This window comes from Muntiacus reevesi, chromosome 11 (assembly GCF_963930625.1).
Source record: "Muntiacus reevesi chromosome 11, mMunRee1.1, whole genome shotgun sequence".
Taxonomy (NCBI): domain Eukaryota; kingdom Metazoa; phylum Chordata; class Mammalia; order Artiodactyla; family Cervidae; genus Muntiacus; species Muntiacus reevesi.
Window position 1 is genome coordinate 31,621,671 of NC_089259.1, and position 21,400 is coordinate 31,643,070.

Sequence of the window (21,400 nt, forward strand, 5' to 3'; positions counted from 1 at the left end):
CACGGGGGGACCGCTGCCCAAGCCTGGGGTTCGTGCTCCTGACAGCAGTGGCCCTGGAACCCTGCGGCACAAGAGGGCAGTGTCTGTGAGTCACTGAGTCCCCCGACCTCACGTGCCACATGAGACAGAGGGTTCCAGCGCCTTCTGGCAGGGGGCAGATGCCATGAGGGAGGATGCAGAGAACAGGTGCTACAAGCACGGCTATCCCTGGGCATGGAGGACACTGGAAGAGAACACGCAGTGGTTGCAGGGTTTAGGGGAAGAGACTATTATCATAAAATCAGAGATTCATCTGTTGGAAATGACCTCTCACCTGGACGACAGAAAGCCTGGCCCTTCCCACAGCCGGAAAAGAAACCCAAACCGCAGAACAGGGCCTCGTAACTACACAAGATGAAGCCAAGAGAGAAACCCAGCTACACCGGTGGGTTCCCCTCCACGCCACCTCCAAAGGGACGGCTGAAGGACTGGAATGAAGGTCAAGCACCAGCTGGCCTTCATGCCCAGAGGACTCTGTCAAGTACATGGGATGGCTGGTCGACCACAGGGCTCACCTGAGCGATGGCGTAATCCGAGTTGTTGGTGGCCTGCATGCCCTCGTTCCCGCTGATGCCTACACCCACGTGGGCTGTCTGGATCATCCCCACATCGTTGGCACCGTCCCCGATGGCCAGGGTGATGGCTTTCACCCGCTTCTTCACCACGTCCACTATCTCCGACTTCTGCAGAGGAGACACCCTGGAGGAGGAGAGGGACGAGTTAGGACTCTACACGGCCTTCCAGAGGAAACAGCTGTAATCTACATTTCGCTGCATTAAAAGGGCAGTTACTGGATAATTTCCAAATCCAATACAGACGGTTTTAGGCTCATGTGCAAAGAAGCTTTCAGAAAACAGTAGCTTGCGGCTTTCAAGTATGTGCCAGCTTCACAAATGAAATACACAACTCAGGCTAACGCAAAACACAGCCCGTCAGTAATCACACCACCGGGCGGGAGCCGTATGTGCAAACTCCTCTGGGGCATGCCTGCCCTCCCGGATGATAAAGGCAGTCGAGATGCTCACAGAGGTCTTGGAATAGGTCTTCCCAATAAATCAGAAAACTAGCACAGATCCGTTTTACTTTGCCGTCCATCATACGTAACTTAGGACGGGCAAGGGAATTTTCTACAAAACCTGCTTTCAGAAAAGGGAATGAAAAATTGGCAGGGCTTGAGAAGTGCAGAAAAGAGGACAAGTGTGAGAGGAAAGAAGAAAGAGGTCTCCATCTCCACCCTGGAGATGGAGGCAGCATTTGAAGGGCAGCCAAGGCAGAAGGGCTTAGGACGGGCAGACCCAGGACAGAAGGTCCACTGACACCGCACTTGTAGAAGCCCGGCCCCAAAGGAGATGGTGTGCAACCTGTACCTGAGAGGGGCTATTTCCACGGAGAGTCAAAGAAAGTGGGCTCTTTTCCATAGCCCACCTGGGGGAAAGAGCAGTATAAATCTATGGGGTCCAAAACACAGCACCATCAGTTATGATGAAGTGTTTGTCCACAGTATAAAACCAGATAATAAAGCATGGTGGCTCAGATGGTAAAGAATCTGCCTGCAGTGCAGGAGACCCGGGTTTGATCCCTGGGTTAGGAAGATCCCCTGGAGAAGGGAATGGCTACCCACTCCATTATTCTTGCCTGGAGAATTCCATGGACAGAGGAGCCTGGTGGGCTACAGTCCATGGGGTCGCAAAGAGTGGACACGACTGAGCGACTAACACTTTCACTTTTACTTTTCAAAATGACTGGTATATGGTGCCTGTGTGCTAAGTTGTTCCAGTCATGTTTGACTCTGTTGTACGCTGGAAACTAACACAACATTGAAAGTTACACTCCCATATAAAATAAAAGTTAAAAAAATTTCAAAACCACATCTGATTGGTAATGTAAAAGGGGAGGTTTCCTTCAAAATGCCATAGGACTGAAGTTACTAGTCCTTCTCTGACCTCGTAAAAGAGCAGGAAGGATAAGAGACCACAAGGGGGGCCACCAGCACGTCCCTCAATTGTATTTACTTCTATGAACCCTAATTAATATATACTCAGTGTGACTGAGCACATCCTTTCTGTGGGGTGTGTCTGTTTGTCTCGTTCACCTTTCCTTCCTCATCCGGCCTGGCCCTCACCCCAGCCTCACTGCTAATCCAACGATTCATACCGTGGACTTTCAATCCATGGGGACTAACTACCACAATCACGGTTCTAAGATTAATTACATCTCTAACCATACTGTGGATAACAGGGGAAAAAATACTCTTCGACCTACACAAAAATACATTAACTTCCGTATAAGTAACAGAGCTAGAAACGTGGCGAATGAAAGCATTCAAAAAATGACCAGACGCCTCTGTAAGATCTAAACTTGGCACCCCCGGAAGCAGATAAAAGCACCCCTCCCCCACCGCCTGTGGTCCAGGAATGGAGACTGTTTACAAGCTTCCTGACTAAACAAGCCAAGGGTCTTGATTTCTGTTTTCTGCCAACATCCCTGGAAACATTATAGACTACTACAGGCTTTTTGTGACAGCTGTTAGTGACATACAGCTGCCAGAGCTCTTTGGCCTCTCGTAGGGCTCTCCTGGGACAGGCTAGCACGTAAGCCTGGTCTCTTCCCACTCCCCCACCCCTCCACCCCGGGCCTCTCTCCATCACTGTGCCTTGACTATGATAAGCCGATGGTGAGGCCCTGATAAACAGGCATTTGGAGGGCAGAGCAGACACTGGCTCGCCAAGTCTCTACAAACACTCTCAGGATGTCGGGCGGTGCAAGTCCCCCAAACAAGGTCTGTTTAAGCATTTCACCGGGTATTTGCTCTCTGCACAAGGATTTCAGTCTGAAATCACACGCTATTGAAATCTCCAACACTTGAGTGCCTTCGCACTGCTAATAACGACCAACGCAGAGGCTAGTAGGATAAGCACTGAACTTGCTGACTGAATAAAATGTGGAATCTCATTACTGGTGACAAACATCTGCATGAATTAACGATGAACCCTGATGCTGGCCAGCCAATGCTACGACACACAGGCCATCACGCCACTGGATTTGCTAAGAAGTGAAGCCGAGAGCCCAGGTGTGCCAGCACCATTACTTACTTTGGTATGGCTGAAATGCACATGTTCAGATAACATTTCCTGTATTTTGCCAGCTTCAGCCATAAGGCAGTCTTCTTCTGAGGACAGTGGAGGTTGAGTGTGCGCTCTGGGCACAATGTGACCAATGTGGCTATGTGGGGGCAGAGGGGGAAGCAGGCAGGTGCCCTGTCATCTTGCTTTATACCCTGCTGGGACAATTCTACAGTCACTTTAGGAACTTAACACATATATGTCGGCAATATTAAATTCAAACTGCAGAAAGCGTAACATTTCTGCAGCATCCTATAGGTACAAAGATGATTTTCAACATGGCCTAAGTATTCATTTTCCATAATTGGTAAGTAAAAAATGATTCCACACTCCAGAAAAGACGCTTCAGGTAGAAGTCAACTCTCAAAAGCTGAAGTTGAGCTCATCTTCAAACTCTTAACAAAAAGGAGACAAGGGAGGAAGGGGAGGGAGGGGGCAAAAGGAGGAAGTGGGGAGGATAGAAGCAAAAAAAGAACTTGAGAGCCTTTTAAAAAATACTATTTATATAAACTGACTGCTATAACAATACATCGACCTTTTCCACTGATAATATCATTGTTGTTTAAAAGGTTCATTTACCTCATTCGATATTTAATATTTAGTAATCATATAAAATCTGGAGGGGTCCCTGACTATCTTAGAGCTGCATACACACACACACACATTGCACAAAATACAGTCCAGATTCTCCTACGTTTAGTGTTGGACCTTGAAAAACAAACTCGCCCGGCCACTTTCACTGAGATGCATTACCCAAGGTTTAAGAATGAAAAATTTCAAGACGAGATTTTCTGGTCCTTGAGGTCATCTTTATACGGCCTCTACATTTTGATTCCAAATTCTGAAAGTTTCCTTAATAAACAAGAATTTAAAAGGAAGGATGCTATCACCTAATGTGGAGATGAGGCCATCTATTAATATTTATCACCGACCTCAGTGACTACCTGCCTGCTAATGGCCCATCTTGCTCTCCAGCCTCCGGGGGGACAGACCAGCCATCCCACAGCGCGAGTCAGAGGGAACCTGATCTTCTTTATTAAGAGAACAAAACCCTTATAACCTGATCCTGCACCAGGGCTGTAAATGCTGCCTGGGTAACTCGGGCTTTTAGAAGTGCTCTTGGTGAAGGGAGGACACCCTGACTGAAGATCAGCTTACTCTGCAACTGAGAAACGGCTCCCTTTGAAATCAGGATACCCGGCTTGTGGGTTCAGGATTTATCATCTGCACTTGTGTCCATGACAATTTTATCACAGAGCAACTCAAGAGGTGCTCAGACAGGAGGCTGGCTTCTGAAAACCCAACATCGACACCAAATGGTGTCAAATCGATTAAGATCTGGGTAACCACATTTTATAAAAACTTTACTAGGCTGTATGTTGTGAATGACACTGAGTTTTATATTCACTGAAGTCGACTGGTTAGCGTCTCTTTCTTCCTATACTAGGTGCAGTCGAGGAAGGCTGGGATTTAAATAAAAGATATAGGATCCTCCTGTTCCCAGGCTGCAAGAGGGATTAGAATAACACATTTAAATACCTTAATGTTTTTAGCACAAAAAGCATAAATTCGATACTCTGCTTCCTTGAAATGCTTTATTAAGGCCCCCAAGACCCTCTCAGGAGTGTCTGCTTCCTTGAAGCTAACATACATTAACTACTCCCCACTGTAAATTTCACTACTATTTCAAAACAGCATGCCTGGCCTCAGCTCCAGGGCAGGTGGGTATAGGAAATACAGTTGGGAGGAAAGCTGAGAAGGGCTTGAATTTTGATGTCTCGGAGCAAGCTGACGGCTCCATCAGGACCAGGCATTGTGAGATGCTGTAAGGCTGAAAATGAATGACGACCGAGGTGCTTAAGAGAATAACCTTAATCACACCTGCCCATCACCTGTGCCTGGAACAAAGGCCCCCACCTGGTTAATGATCAACAAGCAGGGCAAGCTGTAACCGCTCATACTCTGCAAAAAGAAGGCAACCATTTCACCACTGACCTTCATCCCAGACCTAATCCAGACAGCCAACAGTGCTGAGAGGCCCGGGGATGGTGGTAGCCAGGCCAGGTTCCCGCGCCTAGGAGGTTAGTGCACAAATCAATGCCTCTCTCTCATGTCCTTTTTTTAAAAAAATTTGAGAGTGGGATTTGTTGGGTTGGAATAGAAGTGAATTAAACAAAGGTATTTCTTTTAAATAACACAGACCCTTCTCAAAGCTTATATTTAATAAACTGGAGAAGGAAATGGTAACCCACTCCAGTCTTCTTGCCTGGAAAATCCTGTGGACAGAGGAGCCTAGTGGGTTATAGTCCACGGGGTTGCAAAGTGTCAGACATGACTGAGCATGCATGCAATGCAACACATATTTAATAAAAACCACCGATTCTTGGTCTCAATAGCAGGAAATGATATGCTTCCCTTTTCATGACCATACAAGTAAATGTGTGTAAACCAGGAGGTACATTCATCCAAACCCATAGGATGTACAACACTGAATTCTACCATCAGCTGTGGCTGGTGGGCGATAGATGTTGATAGTGGGGGAAACCATGCATGTGTGGTGCAGGGGGACAGGGGGATATCCGGACCTTTCCTTCATTTCCTGTGAGCCTAAAACTTCTAAAAATAAAGGCTACTGGAAAAAACAACAACAGCATTCTACCACTCCCCAAACAGAGCACGAAAATGATTCTTGATGGCTCTGGACACCTGCTTAAGTCCTGGACAGAGGACTTTACGGCCTGCCATCAAAAGAGATATGGCCAGCCATCAGGCATGTGGGCAGGAGGTCCTGGGCTGGTGGGCACACCTGGCATAGTGGACACCCATGGGGGTTTGTGTAAAGAAGGACGTGGGCCTTAAGGCATGTGCAGAGGAAATGAACTATGACAGTAGTCAGCCAAGTCTTTTGCAAAGTTGGATCTGTAACTCGTCCTTCAAGCTGATCGAGGCCATCGTCATAGTGCTTCTTCAGATAAAGCCTCACCTGAAATGCAGTCAGCTATGCACTTCTGTCTCCACAACTGGGCTCTGAGCTACCCAGGGTTCGGGACCTGCTTTAGAGCACCAAATACAACAGGTAATAAATGAACATTTGCTGAATCATCCATTTTTTAAATAATTCTTTGGGACTTCAAACACAGTTCCCCATTTCCTCCTTCTTAATTATAATGAACAGTTTTCATTTCATGTTCAAGGACACACTTAGCATGCTAAGTGAATAATATTCATCTTGCAGTCTGATTAAAGAAAGTGCAAGATTAAGAGGATTCGTTTGCCTGTTCAGAGAAGCCCAAATCACAACCTTTGATTCCACCTGGTACTTTCAGAGGAAATGAATTCACCAACAACCACATATATCAGGTTACCACCTTTCACAACCTCTGGTACCACTGCCAAAGAATTAAGCCTGCTGGTTTACAGGCTGGAAGTGGGTCGGTGACGCCAGCACCTGCCAGGTCCACCTTGTCTGGTAGGACCACGCTGCCTCAGGGCAGAGCGCCTTGATGCTGAGCTTGTAACAAGGACCAAGAGAGAACTCGCCAGACACCTGACTGCAGGGGTAGGGCTGGCACCAGACTGGGGTCGGGGGGAGAGAGAAGGAAGTTCCAGCTGAGACACTTGAGATGTGGGGGGGCTGCTCCCACAGAGGGGCTCCGAGCTCCACGAAGATGGGTCTGAGTTCCTGGCCCACAAGAGCCTTGATGCAGCCTTATGATTCCACCCACCTCGCAGCCAAACATGGGACTAAAGTGGGCCCCAACCAAGAGGATGTGTCGGGGGCACAAGACTAGATCAGTGTCACAGTGAACAAAGTCACAGTGAACACCCAAACTCTTCAGTTCATTTACACATACACACTCATCCCCAGAGTGTCTAATTAAACTGAATAGGTAAATATATCCCTTATATACAAATGATTTCTATTCTGAGAGCGTATTTGTTAAGTCAAATTTGTTCTAAGTTCAGCAGTTAGCCTAGGTACCCAAGTGACACAATTGGCTATATAGTACTATACTGTAAAAGGTTTATAATACTTTTCACACTAACAGTGCATAAAAAACAAAGAAAACATTTGAATCTTATAGTATTGTACCTTGAAAAGTACAATAGTCCAGTACAACAGCTGGGACACAGGGGCTGGCATCAAGTGAACAGACAAGAAGAGCTACTAACTGGGGTGGGGAGAGGAGGTGGGAGATGGAGGAGCTGAAGGGTCATCAGCGATTGGAGATGAAGGGCCAGGTGCAATGTCACTCATGCCTGACGTTTATGGAATGCACATTTGCATCTTTGAAAGTCTGCAACTTGAAGGTTTGTGTGTAGGGGACCTACTGAACTACAGATAGACTCTAAAGTATGATACCTTCTGTGTCCTAATCTGTTTTTCAAGCAGTGTAACAAAACTCCGACAATGCTACTTTGTCCTCTGGTTCTTGGTTTCCTGTTTGGACTTTGGTGGGTTAGTGGGTGACAGCTAAAGGGGTTTCCTTCTGAGGTGATGAAAACGCTCTAAAGTTGACTGGGCTGATGGCTGCGTACTTGTGAATATACTAAAACCCATTGAACTGTACACGTGAAAGAGGGGAACTATACAGTATATAAAATTAAGTCTCTACCAGCCTGTTTTTCAAAATTAAAAAAAAAAAATCTTCACATATTGCGGTCTGGGGAAGTCATTCTGAGTTCACCTGAATGAGTTGACTTGAATTGGATGCTAACTAGAACAGCCTGTTTGTGTCCTATCAAACATACACTGTACATCTGCTTTAATTATCAAGGAAAAGCACACACTGACCAGAAGTGAAGAATTGTCCACGTTCAACATAAAGATTAAACGCCTCCCTTCCTGGGACACCAGTGCTGGTCCCCCTTTGATGATAAGTCTCCCTCCCAGGTGCCAAGGTCATGCTGACTTTCTGTGGATGTCAGGTTTGTCTGTGATTTGAAACCTTGAAGAAATGTATCCCTGGCTTGTTGAATGCTCTTTGTTCTGACAAGATATAAAACTGTGCTGAGAACCCTGCCTCTCCGGAGCAGTTTCTCAGTGTCATCTGGGAATCAGGCTTCCGGGCTGTAGTCCTCAGTTTGGCTCAAAGAAAACTCTTTTATTCTTACTGCTGATGGTTTATTGAATTTATTAGCCCTTCCCCTAAAGTCCTGTGTCGGACATCTCCATGTATAATTTATATGGTTTCTTTCTTTACAAACCCATTAAATAGTATAATCATTTACACTACTATTCATACCTACTGAATATGAATGTAAGTAAACACAAGCAAGATTTCAGGTCTTGCAGAGTGAAGACAACGTCTCCCCTTTTGCAACTGTCCACATGCCCAACAATGTGCTTGGCACACAAGGGCTTCAGCTCATTTACTCTCGTGACCAAGGCTGCAGAAGTGACAGAAGCTCCTCTGCTGTGTGCTGTGGGGACGGATATGCATGGAGCAGACAGCAAATGAGGAATGAGTGACCTTGTCACTGTCAGCACCCCTCGCTCAGCAGCTCTGTCCCAGAGGAAGTGGGGAGCTGAGCAGAAGGCCTGCATTTGAAGATGGAGTGAAATAATGCCAGCTTTTTCTGAACGCTCACCACCGTACAATGAGCCCACTCCATCCTCATGCCCTAAAACGATGCCCGTTTTAGGCATGTTCCCTAGAATCAATGACAAACACCACTAACGTATGTGCAACTGCCACAAGCACAACCTCCTCCCCAAGGGACCTCAAACACGGAAGCCTGGTTCTCTTCATTGAGACCCCTCATCATCCTCTTTCTTGCTCTCAGCTCCAAAATCAAGACGAAGCAGCAAACCATAACCCAGCTGGGGTGCAATTAATACAAGTGAAAGTTTATAGACCCAGTTTGATGCTTTCCAAAGAAAAGGGATAGAAACATATAAAATAATGTCAAATAGCCCTAGCTATGTAAACTAATATCAGTGAACAAGTCAGAAACAAAACTACCCCCTCCAGTAGATGATCATTCTCAATTACCCAATGATTCTAAAAAAATCTGTGATTTTTCTCTTATATCAGAGATAATCTGCTGAACCCTGGTGCCTCAGACAGTAAAGAATCAGTTTGCAATACCGGAGACCCCAGGTCAATCCCTGGTCCAGGAAGGTCCCCTGGAGAAGGGAATGGCTACCCACTTCAGTATTCTTGCCTGGAGAATCCCATGGACAGAGGAGTCTGGTGGGCTACAGTCCATGGGGTCACAAGAGAGTAGGACATGACGGAGCAACTAACACTTTCACTTTCATAGTAAAACACAACAGAATCTAAAAAGCACTTCATTTCTGAGATGATGATTAAAGTCACAGAAGACATTAAATTAGAATGTGAATGTGTTCTTCATCTCTGATACAATTTTAAGAGCTAAAATGATGTATGCCTCTGTGCCATCAGACAATTCCCCACTATGTACTCACTCACATGGGGCTCAACAGAGCCACAAAACTCTAAGCAGAGTTCTTCTAAAGTCAAAGGCATTTTCAGTCAAAGGGAAGGGCTTTTCAACACTACTGAAAAGATGGTTTGGTTTCCAAGAAGCTGGCTGCAGCCTATTAAGTCATATTTGCAAAAGCAGCACCTCCCCCACACCCCCACACATACCAAAAAAATCACAGAGGGTTTTTTTTCTGTTTGAAATGTTTAAAAGTTGGAGTTTCCCTAAGAAGCAAACAGAAGGCTGCTGCTTCCTGGAGAGATAACCGCCTGATGGATCTGGGCCATCAGCATGGGGATAAGCCCACTCTGTCTGACTTGCTCACAGATATCCCCAGAGGCCAGGGCCAGTTAGTTTAATGAGACACTGACATGCTCTGTCAGTTTCCTTTCCACATTTGGGGACACTTTTTATCCACATGCTATAAAGTTTAGGTCATTAGTTGAACAAAAGAATATATATATTAATAATCCAGCTACACAGACTGCAGCCAACTGGTCGACCAATATAAATGCATCTGGCAATTAAGTTGGACGTATAGAGACATCCCCCCAGCTGCTGAGGTGCTGCAGTGATAAGGTGGGACATCAATCCTCACTGAATCAGATGTACCTGCAGGGCGCCCGGCAGCTCTTGGAATAAATCACACAGTACGTATGTGTGTGTGTGTGCTCAGTCGCTCAGTCGTGGCTGACTCTTTGTGACCGCATGGACTAAAGCTCGTCAGGTTCCTCTGTCCATGGGAGTTCCCAGGTAAGAATACTGGAGTGGGTTGCCATTTCCTTCTCCAGGGCATTTTCCTAACCCAGGGATCTAACCCACATCTCTTGTGTCTTGTGCATTGGCAGGTGGGTTCTTTACCACTAGCGCCAACTGGGAAGTCCATAAATCACAGACATAGTGCTAAATGCAAGGGAAGTGGTTTCTTTCCAAGTCCTTGAGTGAATGTAGGAGAGAAAAATATACACGAATGTTGGCTTAGTACAATTTAATGGTAATCGGAAATAGCCATTTTCTATTTCTTCCAGATGCACATTAATCAAGGAAATAAACTCGTCCTGAATTTGAGGACGTTGTTTTGATGCAGGTGTGGTACCTCTTTTCCTGCACACTCACTCACCACGCGCAGGGGAAAAGGACACTCTTCACAGGGAGGGAGACCCTTCACTCCAGAGCATCATCATGGGTCCCTGGTGGGGCTGCCGGTTCTCAGACATCTCGTCCCTGAGAGACAAGCTGGGAAGTGACATCACAGGCATGCAGACCCTGTCCTTCCACACTGAGGCTGGCGTTCCCACTGCATCTCCCCAAGGCAACACCACACTTGTTTCCCAACATAACGCCGGTGGTCGCCACACTCCTGGGTACGTGGTCCACTCTCACGACACTTGTGGATGGACCTACGCCACCAAAACGAGAGTCTCCGCACCTACAGCTGCAGGTCACCCTGGTCTGTGAGGAAGGCAGTACTGTGCTCATCAAGAGAAGAGGAAGCGGCCTACCACACACACACACACACACACACACACACACCCCTAGAACATTCCGCCAGCACTCCCAGGATTCAGCTCTGAGCTGTTGGCTGAAGGAGCTGGAGAGGGTTTTATATATGTGTGTGTGGTGGTGGAGGGGGCTGTCGAGTGGGGGTGGGCAGCTGCAGGACCACACCCAGGAGAACCACCCAGCTCACGGGCTCCCATGTGCATCCCCCGGTCTGTCTGTGATGCCACCTCCCAGCTTCACCTGCATGTTTTACTCACCCAGTGATCTGACATGTGCTGTGATCGTCCTGCCAGCATGTCTCTGATCTGTGGTTCCCAGGTGGCACCTGCCTGGTCTGTGCCTTCTCTCAGCACATGAGCTGTAGGCCCACCCTGGGGAAGAGTCCCATGGGAGGGCCAAAGACCCCCCCCACGGTGAGCCACACCCCACCCCTGCCCCCAGGATGCCACACTCCAGCAGGAGAGATAAGAGCGGCTTATCTGTCACCCTAGTCGGGGGGGACAACGAAAGTGAGCAGGGCATCACAGTTCAGCCAAGGACACAGAAACTAAGGAGACACTATTATAGTTACCTGAAGTAATTGTTTTTTCTCCGTAATGATCAAAACTTCCTTTTAAAAACAATCTGAGCAAGCATCACAGGTTTGTCCACCCTGCAGCCTTGCTCGGCTCGTGGGACTACTACGCCCAGTGGGCCCTTTCCTAAACACCCTGCCTCTCCCCACGAGGAATGAGCCCACAGCCAGCAGCTCACCACTCAGGAGGATCCCTGATCAGCTTTGCTCATGATGGGTGTGTCTGGTACCCTGATGGTGGTGATGGTTTCATGGTTGTTTGCATATGTCCAAGTTCAGACTGTACACACTACCTGTGTGCAGCTTTGGTCTATCAATTATATCTCAACAAAACTTAAAAATATGCAGGAGTCATGGACTCTGAGGAGACTATGGTGTTTTATATCTCTAATTGTGTTTTCCTGGGTATACCTAGCTTAATTTTCTCTTTTGACTCTCTTTTGCATTTGACTTGCAAATTAACATTTCAAACACAGAATCTCTCCTTTCTTTTTCTGAGTGCAGATCATGATATTAAATTACAATAAATCCCCGTTTTTGAAGTAAGAGATTTCCTGACCATCCCCTGCATCAAGGCTGTTCCCTCCACACACCGCCTCCCTCTGAGAACTCTGGCGCCCAGAACTACGCACCATCTACACCCATCCATCCACTCACGTTCCTATACCTGCTTCTTCTCCTGATCAACGCCTTCCCCCTGAACCTGCAGTTTCCTGTTTCCCCTCAGCTCACTTCTGTCCATTCTGAAGACCAGTTCTAAGGTCACCTCCTCTTTGAGAGAGGTCTGCTCCAGTGACTCTCCGTATCTGGCCCACCCACCTGCCTAGCCCAGCCACCCTCCACTACCCTCCTGTGGTCCCCTGGTAAATATCTCAATCAGAACCCTCACCCCATCACCCTGAAGTGACCTGTTTCTGTTGTCTAGTTCCTAAAGGCAAAGATGACTCTCCTTAGGAGGACATCCCTGGTGGTCCAGTGGTTAAGACTCTGAGCTTCCACAGCAGGGGGCAGGCTTCAATACCTGGTCGGGGAACGAAGATCCCACATGTTGTGCAATGCAGCCAAAAAGTAAAAATTAAAGATGATTTTCTTTTGTGTTCTCAGTGCCTGGTACAATGCTTAGCACAAAATGTGCCAACAATAATGAAAGTGTCAACTTTTATCTATTGGATGGAAAAACAATGCTAAGAACCCACTATTGGATGTTACTAAAAACTACTCTGATAATTTCTCTCTAGAATGGTGTTATAACTCCATTGTCTTTCAAGGACAAACACTGATTACCTATGCTAACTCTCAAACTTCCTAAAAATCTTGGCATAGAACCAAACTGGGTTCCTATATTCTGACCTCTATGTCTTTTAAACGTGGAAGTCGTGTCTGACTCTTTGTGACTCCATGGACTATACAGTCCACGGAAATCTCCAGACCAGAATACTGGAGTGAGTAGCCTTTCCCTTCTCCAGGGGATCTTCCCAACCCAGGGATTGAACCCATGTCTCCCACATTGCAGGCAGGTTCTTTACCAGCTGAGACACAAGGGAAGCCCTTACAAAAATTGAGGTGTAATAATTTACAATATTGTATTAGTTTCAAGTGTGCAGTGAAGTGATTCAGTTATGCACATGTATATATTCTTTTTTCAGATTCTTTTGCATTATACATCATTACAAGACACGCAAGAAAGTTCTCCATGCTATGCAGTAGGTCTATGGAAACGCCCATGGTATGTACATGTGGGAATGATGGTGGGCTGGCTCTCTGCAAATACTAAAAACATTCAAAGAGAAAGAACAGAAAAGACATTTTGAAAATGCTATAACCCAAACCAGAAATAACTGCTAATACAAACAGACCCCTTCACAAATGCAAGCAGGTCACAGGTCATAGGTCACCTTAAAGCGGTCACAGCCATACTGTTTACTCTCCTTTTGGGGCTTAAAAGCATTTTAGTTGATGAAGAGGCTCTAAGGCAGAAACATCTAAACCCATGCTAATGCCCAGCAGTGCAGTAACTTCTTTTGATTAATTTACCAGGACTGAAAGCACAAGAAAGAGATCAAACCATGTTCTGTGCTAAACAATTAAACAAGCGGCCACTGCCTCCAGGATGGTGTATGTCAGGATGAAAGCAGGACGGGGTCGAATGAAAAAGCAACAAATAGCTTGCATTGATTAATGCTTATAGGATTTTTTCCCCTTAAATGTCATAACATTTCATTCAAGGGTCCAACCAAAGAGTTTATATAACATTTACAACAGAAAAAAAAAGTTCCAAAAGCTTAAGAAAATTCAGATGTGTAGTGAGGAGAAAAATCAGGTCAGTTTCAAAGATCCTTCAAAATCGGTTGGCAGAAGGCTGGCCAGTGTGTTGAAGAATCTTCAACACGAAACAGCACAGGGTGTGTGTGTGTGGTGAGGGGAGAATCTCACTGTCTCCTTTCACCAAAAAATAACTTTTACTATGAGTGAAACTTTTGCAAACTATTTAGCTCATTTACAATGTACAGTACTATCTACACATACTGCTTTGAAAACACACAGTTAAAACTATTAAAGTACAAACAAATCTCTACTGAATATTTTTTTTCTACTAAATAATTTTTTCTATGAACTAAAAACTTGAATTTAAACCAAACTGACTTTCAAATCAAAATGCACTACAAACACGTTAGAAATGAACCCTCAGATTTTCTCAATCATTAGCTGAATTGATTTTTTTTTAAACCCAGTGAATCCTTTTGTAATGAAACAAAACTCATTCACATATTGTATTTATAGAAAAATACCTGAATAGAACCAGCTAAAAATGTCAACCTGCTGGAAAATCAAAATTGGCTAATTTTATATCCCCGGGGAACATTTCTTAGTTACTAATTCAGTATTATGTTTAAATGTATTTCTGTGCCCGTGGTATTGCTCACTGCTGCTCTTTCCTGGTCTGTACAATGGGGGTGATGAGGCACGCCTGCAGGGTCTTAAGCTGAAATAAAAGTATACACAAAGCAGGTATCAAAACTCCACACGAGGTACATGCCTCACTGCACAGTCTGCACTGGTCCTCGCTAGACCATCCCCAGAGTGCTCCCTCTTCCTGGGAGATGTTCCATGTGACCAGCTCCCCTCCATGCTGGCGCATCACCTCCAGGGTCACATCAATGTCACTGTATCCTAAAGACTCCTTCTCAAGCAGCCTTCAGGGCAGCTATTCTCCTGCAAAGGTCCTCCGGGATGTGAGACATCACAATGCCCTTTACTACTTCTGCCAAAAGATTAAAATAGAATTCCTGAAACTCTTCTATGGAAAGACCATAAAAACTGGGGAATGCAGAAAACTGACTCTTCTTCTGACCTGCCCAAAAGCCTGCCCCTCGTATGAGTCCAAGGATCATGGATGTAGCAGCGTGTTTTCCGGCTTAAGCTGGTTCTAGCAGGCTTGAATTCCTTATTACTACTAGTGGATAAAATAGCAGGGCTACAGATGAGATGGATGCATCTCTTGATCCCTATTTTTCCTTTCTCCCATGTGTACACAAAACGAAAATTACCCTTCTAAAGCTTTCTGAAGATGGTAATATCCTCCCTTGTTTAAAAAAAAAACAAAACAATTGGAAAACCCTTGGGTGAGATCAGAAAACCTGAGAAAGAAGCGTCTCACTTTACAGAGGAAGTGGGGAGATGTGAACATGATCCCAGCGGACCCTGGGATTCCCCTAAACAAACTAAATGCCTCCGATCCAAGACACTCTGGTCACAGGGGTGTTTTGAAAGCCTGGATGGAAGAGCCAGAGATGACACCACAATGTTTAAAATATGAAATTAAGAAATATCTACTCCACAGTGATTCTCACTCTGGTTGTAAAAACTGGTTTTCACTCTGACCTGTTTATACAGCTCAGACTTAAATGCAATTCTCTCTCAACACTCTGAGCTGGGACTCTCAGGTTTTAGCTATTGAGGAAATGCTTGCTTTGCTGTTCATTATTATTGTTGTTGAGGTGTAAACAGAGTCCATCCAGGGCAGAAGATGCACTGTAAAGTTTCCTTTTGATAACCTGATCCTCAGTGTGCAAAGAATGAGCAAAGAACATAGTATAATCTCACAAGTATTTGAACACCTACAATATACATGTGTCAGTCACTTCAGTCATGTCTGACTCTTTACAATCCCACGGATTGTAGCCCGCCAGTCTCCTCTGTCTTTGGCATCTATCCAGGCAAGAATACTGGAGTGAGTTGCCATGCCCTCCTCCAGGGGATGTTTCTGACCCAGGGATCAAATCCAGATCTCCTGCATTACAGGCAGATTCTTTACCTTCTGAGCTACCTGGGAAGCCCCATAAGAAACAAAGTCATCTCAAATATTTTCCTTTAAAAAAAAGAGAACATTATGTGTACAGAAAGGGACTGTTTGAAGTCCTTCCAAGTTCAAATTCAAATTCTTGGGACCACTTTACTGTAAGGAACTTTAACTGTGGGCAAGCATCACTCTTTTTCCTTTCCCAAGTTCAATAACCAGGGAGGTGCCCACGCCATGTCACCCATCTGCCTGAAGCCCAAGTCCATTGCAGAGCCCACCAACAGCCTGAGAGCTCTGGATCAGTCTGCCCTGTTCCGCCTGGAGTTTTGTCTTTAGGTTTTTGGACTTGAATTGGTTTTATCATTAGTGCCTTGAGGGTATCAGCGAGCATACCAGTTGCAGCTGGAAACATGATGAACATGAGTGACATCATGTGGATTTTAAGGTCTTTTCTGAAAAGCATTATTTCAATGGTGGCAGTCTCTGGGGTACAAATGAAGCTGTAACAAAGGCTCACTGCAGGAGAATGAGAACTTGGCCCCAAAAGATAACCAGAGCATGGTGAAAACACTGGGAATCACAGACGTGTGGGATCCAGCCCCATGTTCAGCATTTTGTCCAAACTAGGGAGATCTACTCCTACAACAACACTATTTCTCTTTGACTAAAATATCTTTTTCGGCACCAAAAAAAAAAAAAAAAAAAATATTGCATTTCTAGGAAACTGAGCAGGACAGTAAAACTCAGGTATTCTTTGCTTGCTTAAAAACTATTTTTGAAAAGAAGAAGCAATGAAAGTCGTAATCACATTAGGAATTGACACTGGCACTTACTTCATTCATGTAATAGTCATTTCGTTCCTTAAATATTACCTTATCTTTGTATCAACTCTGCCCTGCCTGAATTCATATTCCTCTACATGGAAATTCTCCAGCACATCCCCAGTTGCCAGGAAAATTCCACCTTCAGTCATAGGTGGATATAATACACAGCATCAGTGGACTTAGACCAAGAGAATGAAATATTCTAAGTCTTCCTGAGATAATCCTGAAGATGACACCAAATCGAAATCAAGCACCTCACATAGGGTATCGGAAACAAGATGGGCAAAAATAAAGATACATTAATAGTATAACGAACTTGACTTTAAATTTTAGGCTGGTTCCCCTGTCACTGGCACGTAACTCCTGTTGACATCAAGCCATTTGTAGCATAAAGCAGAGGGCTTGTCATCAGCCTGAGGAAAACAAGTGGGAAGGTAAATTATATACCATCCATACTCCCTCCTTATCTTGAAAATTCCAAAGCCAAATCAGAACAGGTGGGTCGCTGCCCTGGCACTCTTCTCCTTTCTCCCCCCAACCACTTAACACAACCATACAGTCACTGGGTTTTTCAGGGTTTTCTCGAAAGGTGTTAATTTCCCTTGCCCTTCAGCTTTACTGAGATATAATTGATATGTAACATTAAGGCGTACAACATGTTGATTTGGTACACTGATACATTGTAAAATTATTAGCTTGGCTCACACCTGCATCATGTGACATAATTACCATTTCTTTTTTCTTTTTTGTGGAGACAATGTTTAAGATCCACTCTCAGCAACTTTCAAGTATATAATACAGCATAGCAGCTACAATCGGTACTCTGTGCATTAGGTCCCAGAACTTATTTATCTTACAAATGCATGTTTGTATTCTCTGGCTGACATCTCCCCCTCGAACCTGTTCCCCGGCCCCTGACAACCACCCTTCTCATTCCCATTTCTATGAGTTTAGCTTTTTCAGATTCCATATATGCGATAGCACACAGACTTTGTCTTTCTCTGACTTACAATTTACCTTTTATCATCTGCAGGACATGGGACTATATCCCTGAAAGACATATTGAGTTGGCCAACCCAATATCTAAGATCCTTTCCTTTGAACCGCAACCTGTGTCTAATTAGCAAAGAATGAAGAAAACTCCAGTATTTCTCTCAAGACAGGTACACATCAATTTCACAGCACGCCTTGTAATGTGGTTGTTGTTACATTATCTGAGGCAAGTCACTCTGACTACAGTGGCTTTGAGATTTCCAACCAAGGTCACATAATAAGGGCACAGTTGAGCTAGAACTCACAGTCTCATCTCCTTTCTCAATCTAATTAGCAGTTTGCAATTACTTTCTAATTATCACTACCACAGATGCAATTGAAATGATCCCATAATCTTAAACTACGGAACCATATTTATACAGATGAAGCTCTCCGCTTCACCCATCTTAGTTCTTTTGAAGGGACCAAGGAAAGTGCATTTGAAATGGCATGTGCAAAACCACACACAGCATTCATTGCACAGCAGTGTCTCTGAATCCACACCCCTGCATATTTGGGTAGAATGAAGCTCACACACACACAGACACACACACAGAGGAGGAGACAGCCAGGAGGGCAGGGGGAGGGTGAAAGCAAACCTAGAAGAGAACAAAGAAATATATTCCACTGATAGTTTCAGGGTTAGAAACAAAAATCTACTGCATTCAGATTGGTTTATAAGTTGAGTAGTTTGAAACCATACGCTTGTTTTCTATGTACATTTGGTATGTTGAAATTCAAAGAGATTGCCAACAATGCAGAGAACTAAATGATACCAAACATTGTTAATAATAAATACTGCTGTGGCTGCTGCCGCTGCTAAGTCGCTTCAGTCGTGTCTGACTTTATGCGACCCCATAGACGGCAGCCCACCAGGCTCCCCTGTCCCTGGGACTCTCTAGGCAAGAACACTGGAGTGGGTTGCCATTTCCTTCTCCAATGCATGAAAATAAAAAGTGAAAGTGAAGTTGCTCAGTCGTGTCCGACTCTTAGCGACCCCATGGACTGCAGCCCACCAGGCTCCTCTGTCCATGGGATTTTCCAGGCAAGAGTACTGGAGTGGGGTACCAATGCTATCGAATGTCAAAACTGTACTCATTTATTTACACAGGAAACACTTCCTTTCCCACTGCTGTCAGGAAAAGTTGGACGATGGTCTAAGAAAATTCATACCTAGGGTGCATTCGGTCCCCAGAACTTATTTATCTGACAGAGGCATGCTTGTATTCCCTAGCCGACATCTCCCCTCGCCCTTCCTTTCCAGCCCCTGACAACTACCCTTCTTGCTCCCATTTCTATGAGTTCAGCTTTTTCAGTCTCATCCTTCTCACAAGACTGAGGCACTTGTTGGAAGATGTTAGCTTTTAAAAATTACCAGATCCACAGAAGATAACGAATGACTTTAAACGTTGCTGCTATGCTAGGAGACAGTACAAACTTCTTCCTTCCTAAGTAATAGATGTAGTCACAGGATTAACTTACATCCTATAGCATTTCAGAATACTTTCCTTCTAACCCAAAATGCTTTTTCCAAGGACATTCCATTGATGAATAAATCAACTGCTAACTGACAGAAAGCATGCTTCTCAAGGGCCTTCACCTCATTCATCAATATAGGTTTTCACAACTAATTAGCATTCTTGCTAAGGTTAAGAAAAACTCAGCAACAGGTGAAGTGGGTGAAATTGATCAACTTGTTGAAAGCTTTAGAACAAATCACCACAGAACCCTTTCAGTGGCGCTGCTGGACACCCCAACACACACTGGTCTAATGTTTCTTTTCCAACCCAACACATGCCAGAAGCTGATGCAAGGTCTCCCATTACAAATGAAAAATGTGACTGGTAGATGCCACATGCGAAAGTGGAGCTGTGTTCCCAGATTCCGTGACCACCCACACACACTGGGTTCATCTCCTCCACAACCACAAGCTGACTCTTTGTGCTTCCTTCCCGTGACCAGACTGTCCACCACTCAGCAGGGATCTTGGGGTGAGGACATAGAGAACAGACTCGCGGACACGGTTGGGGAAGGAGAGGGTGGGATGGATTGAGAGAGTGGCATGGAAACATATGCATTACCGTATGTAAATAAAATAGTCAGTGGGAATTTGTTGTATGATGCAGGGAGCTTTAAATGGTGCTCTGTGACAACCTAGAGGGGTGGGATGGGGGCAGGTAGGAGGGGGTTCAAGAGAGAGGGGACATGTGTATATCTATGACTGATTCATGTTGTTGCATGGCAGAAACCAACACAATATTGTAAAGCAATTATCCTCCAATTAGAAATAAATTAAAAGAAAGAACTTCTTCGTGTCACCATCTCTCCTTAGGTTAGTTTGCTGGGGCTGCCATGACAAGGTGCACACCTGGGAGGCTTAAACAACAGAAGTGTATTGTGTCAGAGGCCGGGAGGCTGGAAGGCTCGATCAAGGGGGTTGGCAGGTTCCTCTTGAAGCTCCAAGGGAGACTGTTTCAGGCCCCTGTCCTCACTTCTGGTGGTTTGCTGGTGACTCTTGACATTCCTTGACTTGCAGAAGCATTGCTCCAACTTCTGTATTTATCATCACATGGTATCCTGACCATGTTCCTCTCTCTGTCCAAATTACCCCTTTATATAAAGTCATCCTGGATCAGGGTGTATCCTAATGACCTCACCTTAATTTAACTAATTTAATTAATTACATAAGAATGACTCTTCCCACTAAGGTCACAGTCTGAGGAACTGGGTAGGTCTGGACTTCAACACAAGGATCTGGGGAGACAACTCAGTCCACAACACCCCTAAATCTTCCACCTCTTCAAGATGCCTTCACCTCCCAAACTGGAACCTAGCTCCTCCAGGAAGTCCTGTGATACAAGGGTGCCCCCCATCTTGGTCCCCCCACCATCTCACATTCCATATCCTTCAGATTGAAAGGGGCAGAGGCTGCCTTCTTGTCAGCCTCTGAAGGCCATTTCCAAGTCTCTGCTTCCTCCACCTACTGTAAAATCTGTGGTTATAGGTTCCCTTACTGAGGCACAGTCCTCAGAGTAAAAGGCCCCAAAGATTCACTGCCAATAAAAAAGGGGGTGTTAAATAAGTCAAATATGTGTGGGCATCACTGCCTACTATGGATTCCCCTCCTGAAAAGATAAATGATGCCAACAGGGGAGACACCAATGATGGTGAGAGGAGCAGGAAATACTCTGTGAAGCAGAGAGCCTCACCGACTCCCAGCCCCTCACCTGCCCTAATTCCTCCTTACGGTGTCCCCGTATGCGGCCTGCCTTATCCATGTGGTCGCTGCGGACACGAACAATGCACTTTATCTCATATACCCTCACACGCACTCTGAAAACTGACTCTTAGAAAGACATGGAAGGAAGGCTGCTGGGGTTTCCCTCAATGAGCATCCACACTGAAATCTCTACAATGAAGGCGGAGAGATGCCCAGGCACGTCCTCTCAGGTGACCAGAGCCTCGTCCGAGCTCACACATGTAAAGGGCAGGTCCAACCGCAGAACACAACTCTCCTGGTTTCGGGGTCCAGCGTTCTTCCCCAAAATACCATGAC

At 45.2% G+C, this 21,400-nt stretch overlaps 1 protein-coding gene across 1 annotated transcript in view; it reads right to left on the bottom strand.

Moving 5' to 3' along the window:
• Positions 1 to 21,400, bottom strand: part of LOC136144073 (phospholipid-transporting ATPase IB) — a 389,187-nt gene that overhangs the window by 193,937 nt on the left and 173,850 nt on the right. Inside the window, exon 25 of the mRNA XM_065901698.1 lies at positions 555 to 738. Within this exon, the coding sequence (XP_065757770.1) occupies positions 555 to 738 (184 nt within the window). The remainder of the gene's footprint in view (positions 1 to 554; positions 739 to 21,400) is intronic.